We start from the raw sequence: 19,798 nt of genomic DNA, 5'->3' as shown, positions 1-19,798 counted from the left end.
CTGCGGAGGGCTGCTCTGTGAGCGGGATTCAATTACAGCACTGCTGAAAGATGAAAATACAGCATCTATACAGACACAAACACGAGTGTAAATTCTTAATATGACAGGGTTTACAGAGGTTATTGTGCTGTGTTTACAATAGCCGAACTATGCAGTGGTGGCTCTTCAAAAGAGAGGCTGTTAAATATACCATGCTGTGCGTTTATTTTCTTAGCATGCTGACTGACTCTTAGTTGGAATACAAAGTGCAACAAACTGCAAAGCACCCCAGGACAGCTCAGCATGTGATGTCATCACAAAACCAGTTCTCCATCGGTTATGTGAGTAACCCAAAGATCCACTGGGCTCAGAAGCTGCTTTGCAGAAATACAATAGGACCATCAAGCACCCTGCATCATCTTAAAACAAATAACAGAAAGCTAAGTGAAAGCAGAGAGGGAGATCAGCCCTGCTTTAAGGTGACCCTGTTTATGAACACATTGAAGTAATGCTTCATTTGTTTTAGAGAAAACACAAGATTTCCATGGTGTGGGCTGGTGGAGACTATCTGCCACATGGCAACAACTTGTATGCAGATGATTCCAGGCTGACCTAATATCAGAGTCCAGCAGCCCTTTGACAGTGCAGCACACACTGTAACACGGCAGGTAATGTGAAGATTGAAAATGTGAAGATTTTGGGGTCAACCCTCAGCAAAACTCTGAGCATGGTCTTGCTTTGGTCTTGACAGGACACCAAAACAACTTGTGACCAGAGCAGCATGACAAAAAGGGGTATTAAAACCTAATGATGCTTATTTTCTTGATTCAGTTACACCCAAAACATTTAAACCACTGACAAGTGATGCAAATAATATTGATCTTTTCATAGCAAGGTGGTGTTCTGTTAAGAGACCTTGGCATGCATATTTCAATTTGACAGATACCATCTATCCAAGCATCTCTGCAAATCAAGCCCTTCTCCTGATGGCTGCGGTGCTCCCTGATAACAAGGACCCAGCAGAACAGCCACATCGAGGAGACAGCTCAAGAATAGCTAGAGTTCACATCCTAATCTGATTGAGCTTCTGCGGGATTCAGAGGCCTGGTGCCCTCAGCCCACAAAATCCAAAGTGTGGTGTATTCGACAGAAGAACGGAGATGGAGCTTGGTTTATAGTGGAACGTGTATTCAGCAGTAGCTAGCCATCCATTACATACCACAATACTCTCTCTCTTCCTCTCATTATTCTATCTCTATCAGTCACAGAACCCCCAACTGGTAACTGTGTATATGTTCATATTCAGTCCCCCTGTTAAGCAACCTTTCACCATCTTAGCAGTGTATGTAAACATAACACAAAGGATCTACTTCCAAGTGCCAGACACCAAAGTACACATCAAAAGGTCCCCTGATGAGTCCGAGCTGTTTTCTAAGCATGAAGGTGACTTAGGCAAAAGTAGGCAGTAGTAGTAAAAGCTGTATATTGTTCTATTAGTTAGTTCACTAAATTATAGTAATTTTGTAAACAGTCTCACAAGAAAGTTCAGTCTCACCTTGTGAAGCACCTGCAGAATGTGGGTGTCTGTATGACTTAAGCTTCCTGTATAAGAGGTCTTCTCTTTGTCACTAACCATTTGCCTGATGAGGGTTTAGAAGTTAAATGTTACTATATATACACATAGACACTCTGGGGGAGTCTGTTTGCATTGCTGGCAGTCTGTCCATCTTAAGCATATATGAAGTATTATTTTATGTATTTTAAGTCTACAGTAGTGTAGTATAAAATGAAAGCTGTTGCCCAGCCTAGCCCCCAAATTGATTTTAAAGCAGGGAAAACAGCAGATCTTTACAAATGCAAATCAGTTTGCTTCAGATACTGCAGATAAATCAGGTCCTGTGTGATGCATTGAAACACTCTGGCTGTGCTCAACATGATGAGAACGTGCACACAAACATATACAAACAGCAGCTAACAGGAGCTCCCAGTGCCAAGAAAGAGGAGTCTGAGGGGAGGATGATATAAACATAAAGTTACCAATAAAGAAAATTGTAATTTGAGACCTTTGAAGTCACCTTTGATTAATACCCCACGTGTGGTTCTCCTGTGAACTGATCCGCCTGGAGTTGCCTACCCCCCCCCCCCCCCCCCCCACCTCAGCCTGGATTTTGGACGACACTGCCTGCTAAAAAAGGGAAAGGCTTGATCAAGAAGTGAAATGATAATCCGAGGTAGGTGTGGGATGGGACATGCAGAGGTAATTCCAAAGAACCCTGCCCTCTGGATTTGAGGCATCCAGTTTCAAGTCTTGCTGCATGCTTCATTACCTATCAGCAAAAACAGGAACATCAACTTCAGATGACTGCAGTCTAAAAGTGGTGGCTATCAAAATGCAGGAACTGGCAAACAGCTTGAGTGGGGTATCCTCTTTCTAAAGTGGAAGCCCTGGGTACAGACACCTCGGAGTGAGGGGACTACGTACTTTCCTCACTTGCAGAGTGGGTAATGGGAATGGTATAAACACAGCTTAGGTGCTATTAGGCAAAAACTTTCACACTATTAATTAGATGCAGCTGCGCATGGTCCTCACATCTTTGCCATATACATTGGCTGATGAGTGAAGACCAAAATGTATGCTGTAAGCTGCACGTAGTTTACCCTACTGTATCAGTTTTTGACTAAGAATAGCCATTATCACTTGATCAGAATTCCAGTAGGAGTCTTGGGCAAAATTCAAGACGACTTTGCCTTGTAGGCGACATCGAGAAGGCCTCTTGCGTATTTAAAGTAGTATAAACCCTAAATAGGGGTTGCATCTGAGTTGTTCTTTCAAGTATGCACTGATACTAATATGCAAGTTGTGATATGTGCAAATTAAAACAGAGTTAAACTTGTTTAAAACAGAATGTTTTCAGTGCACAATGATGCTTGATTAAAATGTAGGCAGTCCTATTATTAAAATGTGTAATAAAAACGGTTATATAGGATTAAACCCACACATATATAAAACACACACATGCTGTTGTACACATGTTAGTGATGTCAAACTCATTTTACATTGTGGGTCACTTTGATTTTAAGTGGGCCAGTCCAGGGAAAATCCCCTGTCTTCAGTGCAAAGATGTTTAACTCCCTCAGATATCTTCGTATAAGGCAAAGAAGTGCAATTTCAATGATACGTCTCTGCCACTGCAAATGAAAGAAATCGTTCAGCATGACTCTTTAGACTTAAATTGTAAGAAATAAATGTCTAAAATTAGAGAGGAAGTTCTGGCAGCGCGTTGGCAAGACTGTCGTGTATAAAACACAAACTTCAACTGTTTATCTCTTAGTTAATTACTTTGGTGTATGAAAGACCACGGTGGGAGGCTTTTAATCGTTCGGAAAAGCCATACAATTTATTATAGAATGTGAATATAGTTCACATTTTATTAATTCAGTGGGCCAGGTTGGTGCCTTTGCCGGGCTGATTCTGAGCCCCAAGCCTTATGTTTGACCCCCCTGCTAAAAGTTCAAACTGCAATATAGGAGGATGTGTAAGACTTTTTAAAATTTTGAATAATTTAAAATGTTTAGTTGAACTAAAATTAGTTGATTTAAACAACATTTTGATCAACAAAGTCATAAACCTTTTTGTGTTTTTGTAAATGGTAAATGGTGAATGACCTGTATTTGTATAGCGCTTTACTTAGTCCCTATGGACCCCAAAGCGCTCTACACTACATTCAGTCATCCACCCATTCACACACACACAACCTAAAAGGGCTCTTGACAGCCCCCTCATTCTCTATCTGTACTTGGGATTGTTGTATAAGTCTTCAGAGTTACCATAAAGCTTCCCAGATATAACATTCATACACTGTGTGAATGTACCCGTTGTTTATATACAAGAAATAACTGTAATTCACAATGAACCAGAGCCTTACTATCTATTTAATAAACATCACTGACCTGCTGCTGTAGCAGTTGTTATACAGCGCATTTATATTACTTTTGTAATTTTCTTACTTTCGTAATCTTAAAATCGCACCTACTCCTCCCTCCCCGCTGAAGATGAATATGTCCCCATATATCCACAACACGCCTGTGCCAGTCACCCACTGTCACTGGTACATGTGATGTCATAAATCCAGCTCTCACTGACATGCCTTAAAGTTGCATATCTCACAGAAACTTTCCACTTTGCATGGAGGAAAAAGAAAGCCACCTTCTACTGTCACACTAATAACTCACACATTTCTATGTGGTGAAGGTCAAACGCCTAGGACGGATGACTAAAGAAGTTTGAGTAAAGATGGATTGTGCTGTCAAAAATTCATCTGATGTTCATCAGACCTGTAAAAATGATTGACTTTATGTAAATTTGGCTCAAATTGAACCTAAATGGGCTCTTGACAGCCCCCTCATTCTCTATCTGTACTTGGGATTGTTGTATAAGTCTTCAGAGTTACCATAAAGCTTCCCAGATATAACTCCACCGCTATAGACTCATTCCAGCCTGAGAAGCTGTCATCACCAGCGTTAAAGGGCATACGTCAGACTGGCTCAAATGCCACCTATTTCATTTTGAGCAGAGTCACTGGCACCGCAACGATACGATCCGAAGGACCTGCTGACTCGCGTTGCTGACCTTAGAAAAACTCCTCTTTCAACTTATTTATTAACACACCCTCACACACGCAAACATGATACACACATGCGTTCATTCACCAGCCGCACCAGCGCCAGATGCACGCTTACAGAAATACACACGTACACTTGGCAAATTCTTGGCCTGGGCTTGGGGAGGAGCTGAAAGCCAAGGGGGGTCACTCACGCAAGTTGCTACTGTGATTACCTCACGTCTGTAATGGGTTAGCCGGGAAACTCAACCTGTGTATATTTAGACAAAGGCAAGCTTCAACGGATCAGGTGCAATTAATCACGAGGCTAATATATATATCGACGCCTTTTCAAGAAATATAGTTAGTGCTCATCTTAATATGTGAGCAGTGCTGAAATGTTATAGTAATATATGATTATTAGAAGGTGTTCATTTTAAGACGTGGCTATCTGTTATTCGCTCAGCTTCTACATGATTTGCATCGTGCTATTTTGAAAATCAATATAGTTCATATTTGCTCTCAGAGTTATTAAAATATGATGATAAAAAATGCTCTCAACAAAACCAGAAAGAAAGTTTTTAATGTATGAGGTGTTCGGTGAACTCACCTGGTCTTGTTGCCAAGGGATTCTCTGACAATCATAGGTCAGGCCATTAATAATGATGGGAGGTTCCTTACTGTCAGCGTTCATGCACCCTGCTGGCTGAATGGCATGTGTCTCATTGCATGCACATGCATATCCATCCACAGGTTTAAATGGATACTTTGTGTGTGTGTGTGTGTGTGTGTGTGTGTGCGTACAATTTCACACGCACAGTACAATTTCATACTCTTAGCAACTAATCAAATGGGATCAGATGAATACCCCGAAGGACGTTGCTGCCCATCCTCGCTGAACTATCAACTGTGGATTCTTTGAGCCTTTTCTTTTTGCTCTGACAGATACGCGAGCGCCATGTGTCACTTCCTTAACTTGTTTGTTATTGTTTGTTTCCCTGGATACAGCCAAGGCCTGACACCTTGGCTTGACCCAGACAGTCATTTGGAGAATGCTATATGCTAACACATTAGCAGGTGGAACAATGTCCTAAAACTGACATGCGAGTCTGAGATCCAACCTTTTGTTCAGCAGGTGAACAATTGAGCTCTATTGACAACTTTGGTTTGTTAACATTGCAGTAAAAAAAAGAAGCACGCCCTTTGGTGTGAAATATACTTATAATGGAATATAATTATCTGTAAAATACTGTCTGTGTATGCATAATAAGGCAAAGCATCCCGTTTGAATTTAATAACCCTGATTAGCACCCCGGTGCTATTGTTGTGCTTGTGTGTCTGCAGTATATGACATAACTGACACAGCTTTATGAAAGTGGAAAAATCGAGCTATAATTAGATCACTCTGCTGCTGCAGTGCACATATAAGTTCACCGTGTAGGCCGCACATTGTCTGTATGTTTCATTATTATCTAATCTTCACTAGTTGTAGCGGCAGATTCAAACTGTTAGAAAGAGAAAAATAATACATTTTATCCTGTTTGATTGGATTTGCAGTCTGACAAGGGCCTAACGAGGTCTGAAGAATTGCAACTGAGTTGCTCGACACCTCTGAATATCAGTAACCATGAGGCTATAGGTCAGTTGTCTTCTGGGGCTCCACTTGCTCCAACTTATATAATTGAGCCCTTTAAATAAAAGAAGCCATGAATGTTATTTTGGCTGCAGCTTCCAGAAGGCTCCATCTTTTCTGGCTGCTCAAGTATCAGTCAAGCCAGCAGTTTCCACTGGCCCCTGGTTAAACGAAGCCCAGAACGTCAAAGCATTCAGGTTATTTCATCTAATTCATTTCAAGACACTTCTAATGAGTAGCTGCAGAAGAAAACCCCTCATGGTGCTCAACTAAGCTATATCTGTTTGTTACATTCATCTGTACATCTGGTATCTAAAATACCAGGCTGTGGCCCAAAGTAGAAACAGCCTGGGTTGTGGAGGTTCCCCTTGGAACAAGAATAACCCAATGATTTCATGAATGAAGGACCTGCAGAGTGAGAGACTGCGTTTCTGAATAGACTCTGAATCTGAAAACAAAAAGAAAAGGTATCAGCCCCCACTCTGAACAAAACAAGACAGGGCACTATAAAGTGTGGAATATCACGCAAAACATAAAATTCAAATTGAAAGTACGTGTTCTAAGGCTACATGTTTACTTGGAAAATCACTGCACTGCCACAGTGCAGTGACTGGTATGAGAGGGACAGCAGCAGCAAGTGTCATCTGGTGTTCCAACTTGGGGAGGGCTTTGGAGATTTAAATGGTGTGAATATGATAGCCTTCTCTTGGTATAGCATATGCAAGTGGAGATCTGTGTGCACCACTGAAAGTTGACAGTTCAGAGGCACTAACCTGACAAAAGGGCGGCGTAAATCAACAACAACCAAATCATTTTGCATATCACCAAGTAAAAATAGTTTTAGATTAAAAAAAAAAAAAAGAAAGAAAGAAAAGGAGGGACTTGGCCTGAATCTCGGGCGGCTGCATGAGAAAGAGAGACAGGAGGGAGTGCAAGAAAAAGGGCAAGAGGAAGCCTCCAAGGAGGTGAGTGACGGGTTTACCCTCGGAGGGGTGAAAAAGATGACTGTGGTGGAGAACCACGAAGAGACTGTAGCCGTTACTCCTTTGTTACAAGATGCTGCAGACGTGGAATCAGCAGACCAGGAGTGCAGCGAGAGGGTGGTCATAAACATCTCAGGTCTGCGTTTTGAGACGCAATTAAAAACACTCTCTCGCTTTCCGACCACGGTTTTGGGAGATCCGCGTAAAAGGATGCGCTTTTTTGATCCGCTGAGAAATGAATACTTCTTTGACAGGAACAGACCGAGCTTCGATGCTATCCTCTATTATTACCAGTCCGGAGGAAGGCTTCGGAGGCCCGTCAGTGTACCTGTGGATATTTTCCTGGAAGAAATAAAGTTTTATGAACTCGAGGAAGAGACCATAGAGCTTTTCAAAGAGGACGAGGGCTTGGCTCGGGAGGAGGACCGACCGATGCCTTCCAACGAGTTTCAGCACCAGTTGTGGCTTCTGTTTGAGTATCCAGAGAGTTCCGGACCCGCAAGGATGATTGCCATCGTGTCTGTTATGGTTATTTTAATATCCATTGTTATATTCTGCTTAGAGACTTTGCCCGAGTTCAGAGAGGTCCCCGCAGTGCATGACAACCAGGTCAATGCAAGTGCGCAAGGGAAAGCGCCTAGTCCGTTCACAGATCCATTTTTCATGGTGGAGACACTTTGCATTGTGTGGTTCTCTTTTGAATTCACCATGAGGTTTCTGTCGTGTCCCAGTAAAGCGGCTTTCTTCAAAAACATGATGAACCTAATCGATGTTATAGCCATTGCTCCGTATTTCATCACCCTGGGCCTTGATCTCGCAGAGCATCAGGGCAGCAGTCAGCAGGCGGCCTCGCTAGCCATACTGAGGGTCATCCGTCTGGTCCGTGTTTTCAGGATTTTTAAACTCTCCAGACACTCAAAGGGCCTGCAGATTCTCGGGCAAACGCTTCATGCGAGCCTCAGGGAGCTGGGGCTGCTTATATTTTTCCTCCTAATTGGAGTTATTTTATTCTCAAGTTCGGTTTATTTTGCTGAAGTAGATGACCCCGAGTCTGGATTTACAAGTATACCTGATGCGTTTTGGTGGGCCGTGGTGACAATGACCACAGTCGGTTATGGAGATATGTATCCCTCCACTATCGGAGGTAAATTCGTCGGATCCTTGTGCGCCATCGCCGGAGTGCTGACTATAGCGCTACCTGTTCCTGTGATCGTGTCCAATTTCAATTATTTTTACCACAGAGAGAACGAACAGGAAGAAAACCTCCAATACGTACACGTGACCTGTGGACATCAGCCGCAGCCCTCGTTCGGTGAAAGTGATTCGATCAAAAGTAACCAGTCGTTCTCCAAAACCGAGTCCTACCAAGAAAGCGACGACTTAGAAGCTCTGACACATCTACACGTGACTCCAGTGGAGACATACACAGTGAAACTGACAGATGTATAAAGAAGACCTCAAAAAATCTGGTGAGTTTTGTTTCAGTGGACACAGGTTTCTGTGGGCGTTTTGAGCCTTTTGTCTGTAACTCACCTCAGAATAAAGCTTGATTTGATTTCACTAAAACGAATGAAGAAAACAGTAATTCCTCCCGCTTATGTAACACACAGGTATTTAAAAAAAAATCAAAAACAAAAACATTACGCTCATTGTTGTGGCTTTCACACCATCAGTGAACAGTTTATGATAACAGACTCGAAGAGGAAATTCCAGTAAACAAGCAAAAATAAAACTGGGGAGATTTTCCTGACTTTGGTTTGACTGCAGATTTTTTTAAACCCTCTGTAGATGACAATAGTGATGTGGCCTTACTTTGTTTACGCACAAAGGCATTGGACAACAAAGCGCACATTATCCTTTTTTGTTAATGAAAACTATTGTTTTTTAAATAAAACCAGAGAAAATAATTCAGTAATAAACAGAACCACTAAAAAAAACAATCGTCGTGTAAACCAGAGCGGGGATTTATGCTGGCCATGTGCGTGTCTGTATTTGGCTGCTCTGTGGCGAGATGGCTGCAGTCACGAGAGCACTTGGCGCTCAGATGTTGATTTGTGGTGAACAGTTTTTCGTGCCCACTCTTAATCATTTTTATCCTGCTTTTTGTAAACCTTGCTGCTTCACCTTAGCCCCCATGTCAAGATCTAATGACCTCTTGGATGGTACATTTGTGTGTTAACAGGGACTCCAGCCCTGTGTGTGTCACGTTTTAATTTGATGAAATTTTCTTCTTGCATTATAAAATCTCAAAAAAAAATGTGAAATTCAAAGTTAACAATATGAAAGACGAGAGAAATCGTCACTGTCTTTATTTTTCTTTGGGACATGTGCTTCTGTGGAACTCTGGTCTGTAAGAACAAGTGAGCTCTGTGCGCCGCTGTGTGGATGATAAAAATCCATGCAGTCAGCACTCCTGCTCAGACTCCTCAGTGCGCAAAATTAACGCTTTAGCTTAAGTGTCTTTGCACTGTTGCAGTTGGCCTTTACTGATTTAGCCATAAGCCCCCGAGATCCTGCTATTTGACTCTGTATGTATCCGGATACTTGTGGCGGTTAAGTAAGGTCAGCACATGCTCGACTGCTTTCCCTCACCTCCTAAATGTTAACGGGGTGGGTTTTGTTTTGTGCTTACTTGCAGGAGGCAGAAGATTAAGTGGAGCTTGTTGTTCCCACAGAGTCACAACAAGACACACGCGTGGCGCTCTCTTCTCCTCCAAAACACTGGATCGGTTTCTCACGGACTATTCTCGCACAGCCAGTATTATAACCTACAGAGACATTACAGTGGAAACGCATGGAAAAGGTTCAGTCTTGTGTTAGAAAAAAACATTCTTTTGTGTACGCTTTAAAAATGACCATGCATTCTTTGTATAGAAGAACTGTGTATATATTGCTCTCTTGCCGCTTATAATGCAACGTTGTAAAAAAAAGTACCTTTATTTTATCTTAGGCCAGAGCATTACAATGCAACGTCTGCATGACCTGAATTCATTGTGGATTAAAAATGTAATAAAATATTTATTTTTCTAATGTAAACACGAACGTGAACTTAACTTAATCCTTTTGATAAATGATTCATGAAGAAGAAAATACCACTTGTCATTTTTCATTGTTTCACCGAGGAGAGCAGAAAAGAAAAACACCAAACCCTTTGTTAAAAAAAGAAAATTAAATAATAAAATCTATGCTCACTAATTAGTTTAATACGTTTTTATCACTTTTGGTGCTGAATCGTGGAAAATGGGCGCAGAAGCAGACATCGGATTGTCTTGCCACGAAACCAATTAACCTAATAAAATGTCATAGTGATAAATGAAGGGGTTTGTCTTTAAGCACATTTTAAGAAATTAGACAGAAATCCGATCACCCGACTTTTGTGTTTATTCTGTGTTTTTGAAAGTTAGAAGATGCTTGCTTTAAGTAAGAGGAGCCCATCTGCTCACACCGTCAGGTATCTGCATACAGCTCAGCAATTAACTAATGGAGCAGATTATTTACTTGCTTCGTTGTCAGTGCGTCTATTTTATTTTTATTCATTTTTGTTTCGAAGGAAGTTTTCAGACGTCGATCAATCATCTGCGCTGTCCGCGGTGCTGAAAGTCATCAGCGGAGCATTATGGAAAATTCCCCACCTTTTTTGGTACACCTGCATGCCTTCAGGGGCCAAAATCTAACAGCGACTTCACCACTGAGGAACCTTTTAAACTCCGTATGATAAAGAATCGGATGTGAGAGCTGCACAGCCTGGAGAGGAAGCAGTACTTTGTAGCTTTAAGGGCTTCAAACCGATTGCTGATGAGTAAAATGTAGCACGCTCTTCATTAGTGCAATGTTCAAACTTACTACACCGAATCTGGTATGCACTGGCTCAGATACAGACTTGCGCATCGAAGTCCTTGACGCGACCAACTAACGATTTAATCCTTAAATCATTAAGAGACGGAAAGGAAAGCGGATGCTTTAATCGCCAAACAACTGATTAGATTCTCATTTTCTAAGATATAGATGATCTCAGATGTGACGTGGAGTGGGTTCCGGGGATCTCTGTATTTTCTTTGCGGTGTGATTGCACCAGCGCTGGCACACGAGCGTTCTTGTTTTTGTGGTGTATGGAGAACTTCTGGCGGCGTGCTTTGGTAGAGCCGGTCTGCATTGCGTCGAAACCTTCCAACTCCTCCTCCTCCTTCTGCTGCCCTCCCTCTCCTCTCCTCTCCCCTCCCCATCCTCTTTTCTCCCTCGCCTCCCCTGCACTTGCATGTAAAACGCACAGCAAAACATGCTTGACACTGTTGAGCAAACATTTGGACATCGCTGCCACACTTGACTCTCTCTCAGCTCACCAATGTTATTTATTTGTTCATAAAAAAAACAGAAACATTTCGCTCTCGATGCCGCCTTGAAGCCCACTCTACCCGTCATCTTGTCTAGTGGCAAAAAAAAAAAAAAAAAACCAAAACAGATTTCTGCTGATGCAGTGATGTCTGGAAATGTCAAGGGCTCGCTTATTGCCCCTTAATGTATCTCCCCCCCGAACTGCAGTGCAAGATTTTCTCCTGCGGTATACAGCGAGCTGCTCACAGCACCGTGCCGCCAACGCCGCAGCTTTGCGATCCTCTCTCCCTTTTTTTTTATTTCGCTCATTTTCCATCTCAGGCTCCCCTCACTACCCCATTTCAAGAATTCTTTTCTTTAAAAACCTGATTTTGTATCGTGCTTTACTGACACAGTTTGGATGGAGATGGGCACAGTGAGGTTCTAGGATTTTTCTTCTTCTTCCTCTCCTTCTTCTTCTTCTTCTTTTTGCTGGTACAATGTGAAGTTGCCACATGACACCCACTGGCGCGCTGCTGTTGGGTGATTTTACTCGAGGATAAGACGCATTCAAGACGTTTTCAAGATCAAACCACGGTAAGCCTCGAAACTTATGTAACACTTTCTGGTTAGATTATTTTTATTCATAGGTAGATTTTTTGGTGGTGGTGGTGGTGGGGGTGCTGAAGTGTTTTCACTCTACTGCTTTTGCACATTTCCCCCGCACTTGGGCTGCAGGGTGCTTACATGTACAAATAGTAATAACAGCTAATGTTATGCGTCATAATTCAGGCTGTTGTGAGTGGCGTAGGACAAATCACTGTTGTTCTTCTGTAAGAAAGAGATCCTGCGTTTCTTTGTCAGCGTTTTACGGAAATATTTTGCAACTACATGAAAATGCCAGTGGATTTTGTTTTTAATAGGAATTTTAAGCCAGGGTAGAAAATAACTGCCGCATCATATCACCACTAGAAAGTCACTATTAAGTTGTAGAGGGAGCTTTAAAGTGGTCATATTTGACACATTTTACAGAAATTCTCCACCACATGTGTTTCCTTACACGTTAAATGTTGGATAACTGCACTCAATGCACACTGAGAGACATAAATAAATAAATAAATAAACTGCAGAAAATGCTGATACAGCAAATATCTTGGGCTGTTTGATCCCATTATTTCCTCCCTCCCTCTCTCTCTCTTTCTATCTCTGCCTTTCTTCCTCTCTCCTGGTGACAGAGGCAGCAGCAACAATAGCTGCAGATGCACCGGAGAGGAGCAATGGTCAAGCCAGCAAGAACCACAGTGGAGCCGCACTGAGGCAAAGCAGCCAGCCCCCCCCCCTAGTATCTGGGGACGTCTCCAACAGTTTCAGGGGTGCGGGGAGCTGAGGAGTGGAAAATTTCCTCCCAATCCTGAATGCCTGCTCAGCCAGACTAACCAACACCCCAGCAAAATTCCTCCCCCTCTTTTAATCACCTCCTCGTCCCAAAATGACCGTAGTAGCGGGCGATAATATGGACGAGACCTCAGCTGTCCCTGGCCACCCTCAGGACACCTACCCCCCTGACCACACTGACCACGAGTGCTGCGAGAGGGTGGTTATCAACATAGCCGGTCTTCGTTTTGAGACGCAGCTGAAAACGCTCTCCCAGTTTCCGGAGACGTTGTTGGGCAACCCGAAAAAGAGGATGCGGTACTTTGATCCTCTGAGAAATGAGTACTTCTTCGACAGAAACCGTCCCAGCTTCGATGCCATCCTTTATTACTATCAGTCTGGGGGGAGGCTGAGAAGACCGGTGAATGTCCCCTTGGATATGTTCTCAGAAGAAATCAAATTTTACGAGCTGGGAGTAGAGGCGATGGAGAAGTTTCGTGAGGATGAGGGCTTCATCAGGGAGGAAGAGCGTCCTTTACCCGAGAAGGAGTTCCAGCGTCAGATTTGGCTCCTCTTCGAGCACCCAGAAAGCTCGGGCCCTGCCAGGGGAATTGCCATAGTGTCCGTGATGGTGATCCTGATTTCAATAGTTATATTTTGTTTAGAGACTTTACCACAACTGAAAGAGGATCCAGCAGGCCGAATAGAGAGAGTGGGGAACATTACAATTTATTATAAGCCCGACATCCTTACTGACCCCTTCTTCATCATCGAGACTCTCTGTATAATCTGGTTCTCCTTTGAGTTGATAGTACGCTTCCTAGCATGCCCGAGCAAACCGGCCTTCTTCAAGAACATGATGAACACGATTGACATAGTGGCCATCATCCCTTACTTCATTACACTTGGCACTGAGCTGGCTGAAGACCCAGAAAACGAGGGGGTGGGAGAGCAGGCAACATCTCTGGCCATACTCAGGGTGATCCGTCTGGTCAGGGTGTTTAGGATCTTCAAGCTGTCACGACACTCTAAAGGACTCCAGATTTTGGGACAGACCCTCAAGGCCAGCATGCGAGAGCTAGGACTGCTGATCTTCTTTCTGTTCATTGGAGTCATCTTGTTCTCCAGTGCTGTCTACTTTGCTGAGGCAGAGGAGCAAGATTCGCACTTTGGCAGCATCCCGGATGCATTTTGGTGGGCTGTTGTGTCCATGACAACTGTGGGCTATGGGGACATGGTCCCGGTCACTATAGGAGGCAAGATTGTTGGATCTCTGTGCGCCATCGCTGGAGTGTTGACAATTGCTCTCCCAGTGCCTGTCATCGTGTCCAACTTCAACTACTTCTACCACAGGGAAACTGAGGGAGAAGAGCAAGCCCAGCTGCTCAACGTCAGCACTCCCAACATCCCGTCTGAAACCAACTCCAGCCGCCGTAGTTCGTCTACCGTCAGCAAATCAGAGTACATGGAGATTGATGGAGACATAAACAATAGCATCGATAACTTTAGGGAGGCAAACCTCAGAACTGGCAATTGCACTATAGCCAACCAGAACTGTGTAAACAAAAGCAAGCTGCTTACTGATGTTTAGACACTAGCTAGGAATTTTAGTCTCTCTACGAGACTGTTATAGATGGAGTAGACCGTAAGTTAGGAATGCTTCATTTACCTCCCCAAAGCACTCTATGGCATTAGGCCTGCAATTATGCTCAGCTATACCGAAAGGAAGCAGAAAAAAAACAAAACAAAGCTGTTAGAGTACATGACAGGTAGAAAGAATTATTATTCTGATACTACAAATATATAGTCACATCAGAGAGAAGACATTGATCATTACACACACACCAGGCTCCCTCGAGGACCCAGAGCACACGCCGTCTTCTCAGACCACAGTGTGATAATTAAAATCTTATATGCATGGAGTACAGATAACATTTCAGCAAGTTGCACAACCCACCAGAAATGACTGCAGACATGCAAGCATCTGCGGCCAAATGGTAAGCGCCAAAAAAAGTTAGGAGACCTCCCCCCGCCACCCCCACCCACCCACACACACCCTCCCTCCATTCCCCGTTCTCTCCGCAAAGGATCTTCTACTCGGCAAAGCACCTTATAGGAGGAAGACTGATCTCTCTTGTTTGGATATAAACAGACGGCGATCTACTTGCTTCACAGACATCTGCAATGCTGCTGTTTCATTTTTGTTTAGTTTCGTTTTTTTCCTCAGCAGTTGCTGTAATTGTGTCATCACCAAGTGATTCAATGCCATGCCCTTTAGACGCGACACAGCACAATGAGAACGTGAGCTTCACATGAGCATGATTAGAGACTTTCCATTTTGATATTGGCATGCACAAGACATATCTCACAACACCGGAAAGGATGTTCTTTTGGATAGCTGCCTCCATTCCCTCCTACAACCCCCTACCCTGCCCCTCTTCCATTCTGTTTTCACACCGAGTGCACTGGATGAGTTTTTGGTTCGAAAATGCAAATCATTTAGAAGTATAGAAATTGAATGTTAAATCTTAAGGGAACAGTACATAAATGAGATCATAGCATGAAAAAAAAGTAACCTGCATTATGGTCTGTCAACTAAGGTACTTTTGTATCCTGGTATATTTAATGCATGACGTGAGTATACAGCTTGTTGCTAAATCTTGGCACTTTGTGGTGCCCTATTGTCAGGAAAACTAAGGAAATCAAATTCTGGATGTCTCTGAATTGTGGTCAAATATATCCGAACCTACCTTCAGGATGCAGAGTTTATCATTTAAGAGTAGGCAAAGAAACTGAATAAATATTATCAAAAAAGCATATAATCCTAATAAGCACCGATTACTGTATTAGTCAGTAGTGCACTGCATGGACCTTCTTTTTTGACAACAGAACAGATTAAACTCATGCTTCTGTCTCCATCTCCAATTTAGGTCATGCTGGTTTTGAATCCACCGAGAAGGATATTTATCAGAAATATATTCTGACTTTAGTTGCTAGTGCCTTTCCCCCTTTCATCAACAGGACCAGTGAAAGTGCCTCTGTGTTCAGCGGTGTTTGTGTGGTTGAGCAGAGCTGGTCCACCTTCTGTCTTAGTGTTGAAACCGTGTTTGCTATGATGCTATGATGCCAGGTGAGCAGGTGATTTGGGTCAATATGATAGGAAAAAAAAAACAGATCCATGCTGTCATGCACAAACCCGTTTTTATGCTGTCATGCACTTATTTATACCCTTGAGCAGCAATGTATTGTACTCTGCATGTTTACCACTCCACTTCAAAAGGGAATATCCATTGTTTTGTTTTTCATGCTTTTCTTTGTGCACCATGCATCCTTTCAAGGTCTCTACCTCAGTGAGGTCATTGCAAACACACTGCAGAGCTGCAAGCTTCAACGCAGGGTTTCCTATACCATAATGCAAAATGGAACCTTAAGTGTAAACTGCAGTCATGCAATATTGAATGTGAGAGTCCCAAAGCATAGCCTTTACACAAGCACTTAGGGTAAATAGTGTACCACAATCCTGCTCCTTTTTTTCACTCAAAGCTACGCACAATCAGAACGCGTTTGTAGTTTGTAGAGATTGCCTGACTCTCCTAATGGGATGAGGTCGACTTTTTAATGTGTCCGTTTCTTTGAAACAGTGCCATGTCAAGTTACCGTAGTGTCACAGGAAAATTAGCGAATGTGTTTAAAAACGGCAGAGAAGTTGAATCTAGTTTTAAAAGCTGTCACACTGAAATTTTTGGGCAATGTGATGCACAGCAAAGTGAAGCCCATCTCTTTGCACAGTTGTTTTATTCTGCTGCGTAAGTCCTTATTTTTCTTTACTAGTGAGATTTTCCTTTCTTTTTGCCTGTGCTTGTTCATTCGTCGTGCATCGTTTCTCAGCATATTGTTCCAGACAAGCAGACTGCAGATAGAGTAGAACAAAATGTACTTGAAATTCTCCAGCTACTGTACATCAACCTACACTCAGTATTGAGAATAATTTCTCTGAATGATAGCTAGATTTTATACTGTACTGTATGCTATTGTTATTTTTGTTTTGCCTTGTTTCCTTTTACATTTAGCACACTCCTGACAGTATCCTGTAAAAAGAAAACACTGCAGTGCTACTTGAATGTCAGAGTTGTTTGGTTATTCTTTGCGGTGCTAGTACACGACTACCGTTCTTGTTTTGCTCCCTTAACACGTTTCCTGCGGCTGAAGCAAGCCTTCCTGAATCATTTTGGAAAAGATGATTTCCTTCTCAGTAATTTATCTTCCTCTCTGTTATGTTGTTGGTGGCTGGTTGAGTAGTTTGCGGCACTGTCCGTCATTTCATTTGGGACTGATCTCTGTACTGTACTGATGAAGTGTGTCCACCTCAGGCACGGCAAATGTCAGTAAATGCAAAAAAAAAAAAAAAAAAAATTAGAACGATATCACTCTATCTAGGATTTCTCGTAAAGAATACAAAAAATATAGCAATTTCTTACATGCAGCTACCCAGAAATCATTGAAGGATTGCATGAAACGCCAACACGAGGGGATGAAGATACAAGTGATTGCCCTCACATTTACATTACTGTCACTACTCCTGCTTTGAGGGCATGTGTGAATGGTGCTACACATTCAAATACCCAACTGAAACATGCATTCTTAACAGCAATAGAATAAGAGGTAACCTGTTCCTTAAAAGCTTTTTGTAAAAATGGGAACACAACTTTGAATGTCAGAAAAACACTTGACAGATACAACAGGGCTGCTTATGTACCAACCTCTTGTCTTTCGTTCTGAGATTTTTTGCAAAGGTCAGAGGGGTCAGTTGTAGAGGCTGACATTTTCTTGTGAGAAATCCAAATGTAGGCTTTGCAGCAGTGGCCGTTCCCACTGAGCTCCCCGGTCGGACTGAAGTTTCGCTGCGAGGAACAAAGCCGCCCGAAGGGTTCAGTCAGACTTATAGCAGAGTCCCAAAGGAAGAGCCTAGAGCACACTTACAGAGAATCAGCTGTTAGAGAGAAAGACAGAGAAGGTGCCTAAATTATTTTACATCCTCATTTGTTTAGCTTCCTGTCAGATGCTATGCTTCTGCAAACAAACATGAGTGAGAAGATCTTTAAAAAAAACATTTAATTAAGAAAAAAATATCACAAAATGTCATGAGAATAACATGCAGTTTAGCTACAGTAAGATAAAGTAACCAATATATACTACAATTATATATGAGAAACAATTTTAAAGTGTGTTCCTAGTTTCCTTTGTTTTGTTTGACTTGTGGTGGCACCGTAACATGAATGATTTAGGAAGAACATGCCTTATACTGGAATATCAAAACAAAATGTTCCTCCAAGTAAGCCATGATAATGAAACTACTGTATTATGACCACGTGCTTTACACTAGATGATATGGACAAGAAGTGTACAAACTATATATATTTAAAAAAAAAAAAAAAGTTTGTCTTTTTGGTTCCAAGAAGATGATGAAAAAAAAAACCACGATTCATTCAAAATCACCACGTTCACATTTTTTTTTCCAAATCTCTACTGCTAAAATGTATCTCTACAGAAGTCTACTAATTGCAAAAAACTGCATGATTGATGGAAGAATGCATGAGCTTTGCCTTTCAAACTGTGGATCAACTATAATACAGTTGCATCATTTAAAAGAAAAAAAAAACAAAAGAAAGAAAACCCTTGCTTTCATCTGCACCAAGGCTTCCTGTAAGGCCCTGTTCAGAACTTGTCGTGTCCTTTGCTGGATTTCTTAAAAGCACTTTAGCGCTGACCTCATCACTGAGACGGCGTTTGTCAGCGTCTGTGCGTGATGTTCAGGTTGTGCTTGCGAGGCTCTGAATGTGAGCAAGGACGTCAAGGGCTAGTTTCTTAGACTTTATCTCCACTGTAGGACTGAAATCCTCTCTCGAACGACATTTCGCCCCCTCTGATCTCAGTCTAAACTGTAACGACAGCGTTGTGGGAAACGTGTCCAGCTTGTCTAAACAGGGCCTGTGCCACACACCCTCCTCTGTACTTCACTGGTTTAAAGGCATACTCGTTTATTAAAAGTCTCGATGTTGGACTGCTTTTTTCCATTTCTTTTTGCCTGCTTATAAAGAGGCACTGAACATGACTGAATGTTGCGATGTTGTGTATCTCACTTGCCAAAGGTGACAATACTGGGAGAAGTTCTTGTTTGTATGAGAATGGCTACGAGTTTGTCTTTTCTGTCAGGACTGTACATTTATTCACCGATGGGGAAGGACCTGTTTTTTTGTTTGTTTTTTTGGAGCAAAGCACCTAAAGGACTGTTGAACTTGTCTCCTCTTCTTTTCATCCAGTGAGCGAGCCAAACTCAAATTGTGTTTGTCCAATCCAGCCGCCATTGTCATGTTGTGTTTACCAAGGGTTATGCTACAATGTGTTCAGTTTGTCGGATGACGACAAAGGCATGGTCTGTGATCTATGCAAGGGTTACTTGTTTTTTTCTTATATCACTTATGATTTCATCTGACATTAACTTCAATAAATTTTTAAGGATCAGATGGTGTATGCTCATTTCAGCTTGGGAATGGGGGCGTATATCTGCAGCGTGGACGAGCTTATTCATAAAAGACTTCACTTTACCGTGTGGCTCTAACAGCACAACTTGAGGTCTCCATTTAAATACCTTCACTACTACTGGATCCTATCACTGAAGCCATTAACAGTGATTCATGGGGGCAAGGTAATGGGTCTACACTAATCCTCCTGTCCCAGGAGGGGGGCTGCTTACCTCTGTCATCACCTCCGAGTTGTTACACATGTCAGACACCTGAAGTGCTTCACTCTTAGCCACCTTTTCATTATCTATCAATTTCCTAGCTCTATAAAATGACAGAATATAAAGAAAAGTGTACACCAGTATGTCCTGAAGCCACTAAGCAACATGCTCAAAC

At 42.4% G+C, this 19,798-nt stretch overlaps 2 protein-coding genes across 2 annotated transcripts; both read left to right on the top strand.

Annotated features, from left to right (window-relative positions):
* The first annotated feature begins 6,944 nt into the window (after positions 1–6,944).
* On the top strand, positions 6,945–10,232 carry LOC113026535 (shaker-related potassium channel tsha2-like). The gene is made up of 2 exons (XM_026175438.1): positions 6,945–8,665; positions 9,835–10,232. Exon 1 carries the CDS (start codon positions 7,215–7,217, stop codon positions 8,643–8,645), a length of 1,431 nt encoding a protein of 476 aa, XP_026031223.1. The 5' UTR covers positions 6,945–7,214; the 3' UTR covers positions 8,646–8,665; positions 9,835–10,232.
* A 140-nt stretch (positions 10,233–10,372) lies between these two features.
* On the top strand, positions 10,373–19,403 carry LOC113026534 (potassium voltage-gated channel subfamily A member 1-like). The gene is made up of 2 exons (XM_026175437.1): positions 10,373–12,104; positions 12,743–19,403. The coding sequence occupies exon 2, from the start codon at positions 12,997–12,999 to the stop codon at positions 14,470–14,472; it is 1,476 nt and encodes a 491-aa protein (XP_026031222.1). The 5' UTR covers positions 10,373–12,104; positions 12,743–12,996; the 3' UTR covers positions 14,473–19,403.
* The last annotated feature ends 395 nt before the right edge of the window (positions 19,404–19,798 follow it).

The sequence above is a fragment of the Astatotilapia calliptera genome, chromosome 7 (genome assembly GCF_900246225.1).
Source record: "Astatotilapia calliptera chromosome 7, fAstCal1.2, whole genome shotgun sequence".
Classification (NCBI taxonomy): domain Eukaryota; kingdom Metazoa; phylum Chordata; class Actinopteri; order Cichliformes; family Cichlidae; genus Astatotilapia; species Astatotilapia calliptera.
The sequence above is the reverse complement of the archived record's forward strand: the minus strand, read 5'-3'. Positions and strand labels throughout refer to the sequence as shown.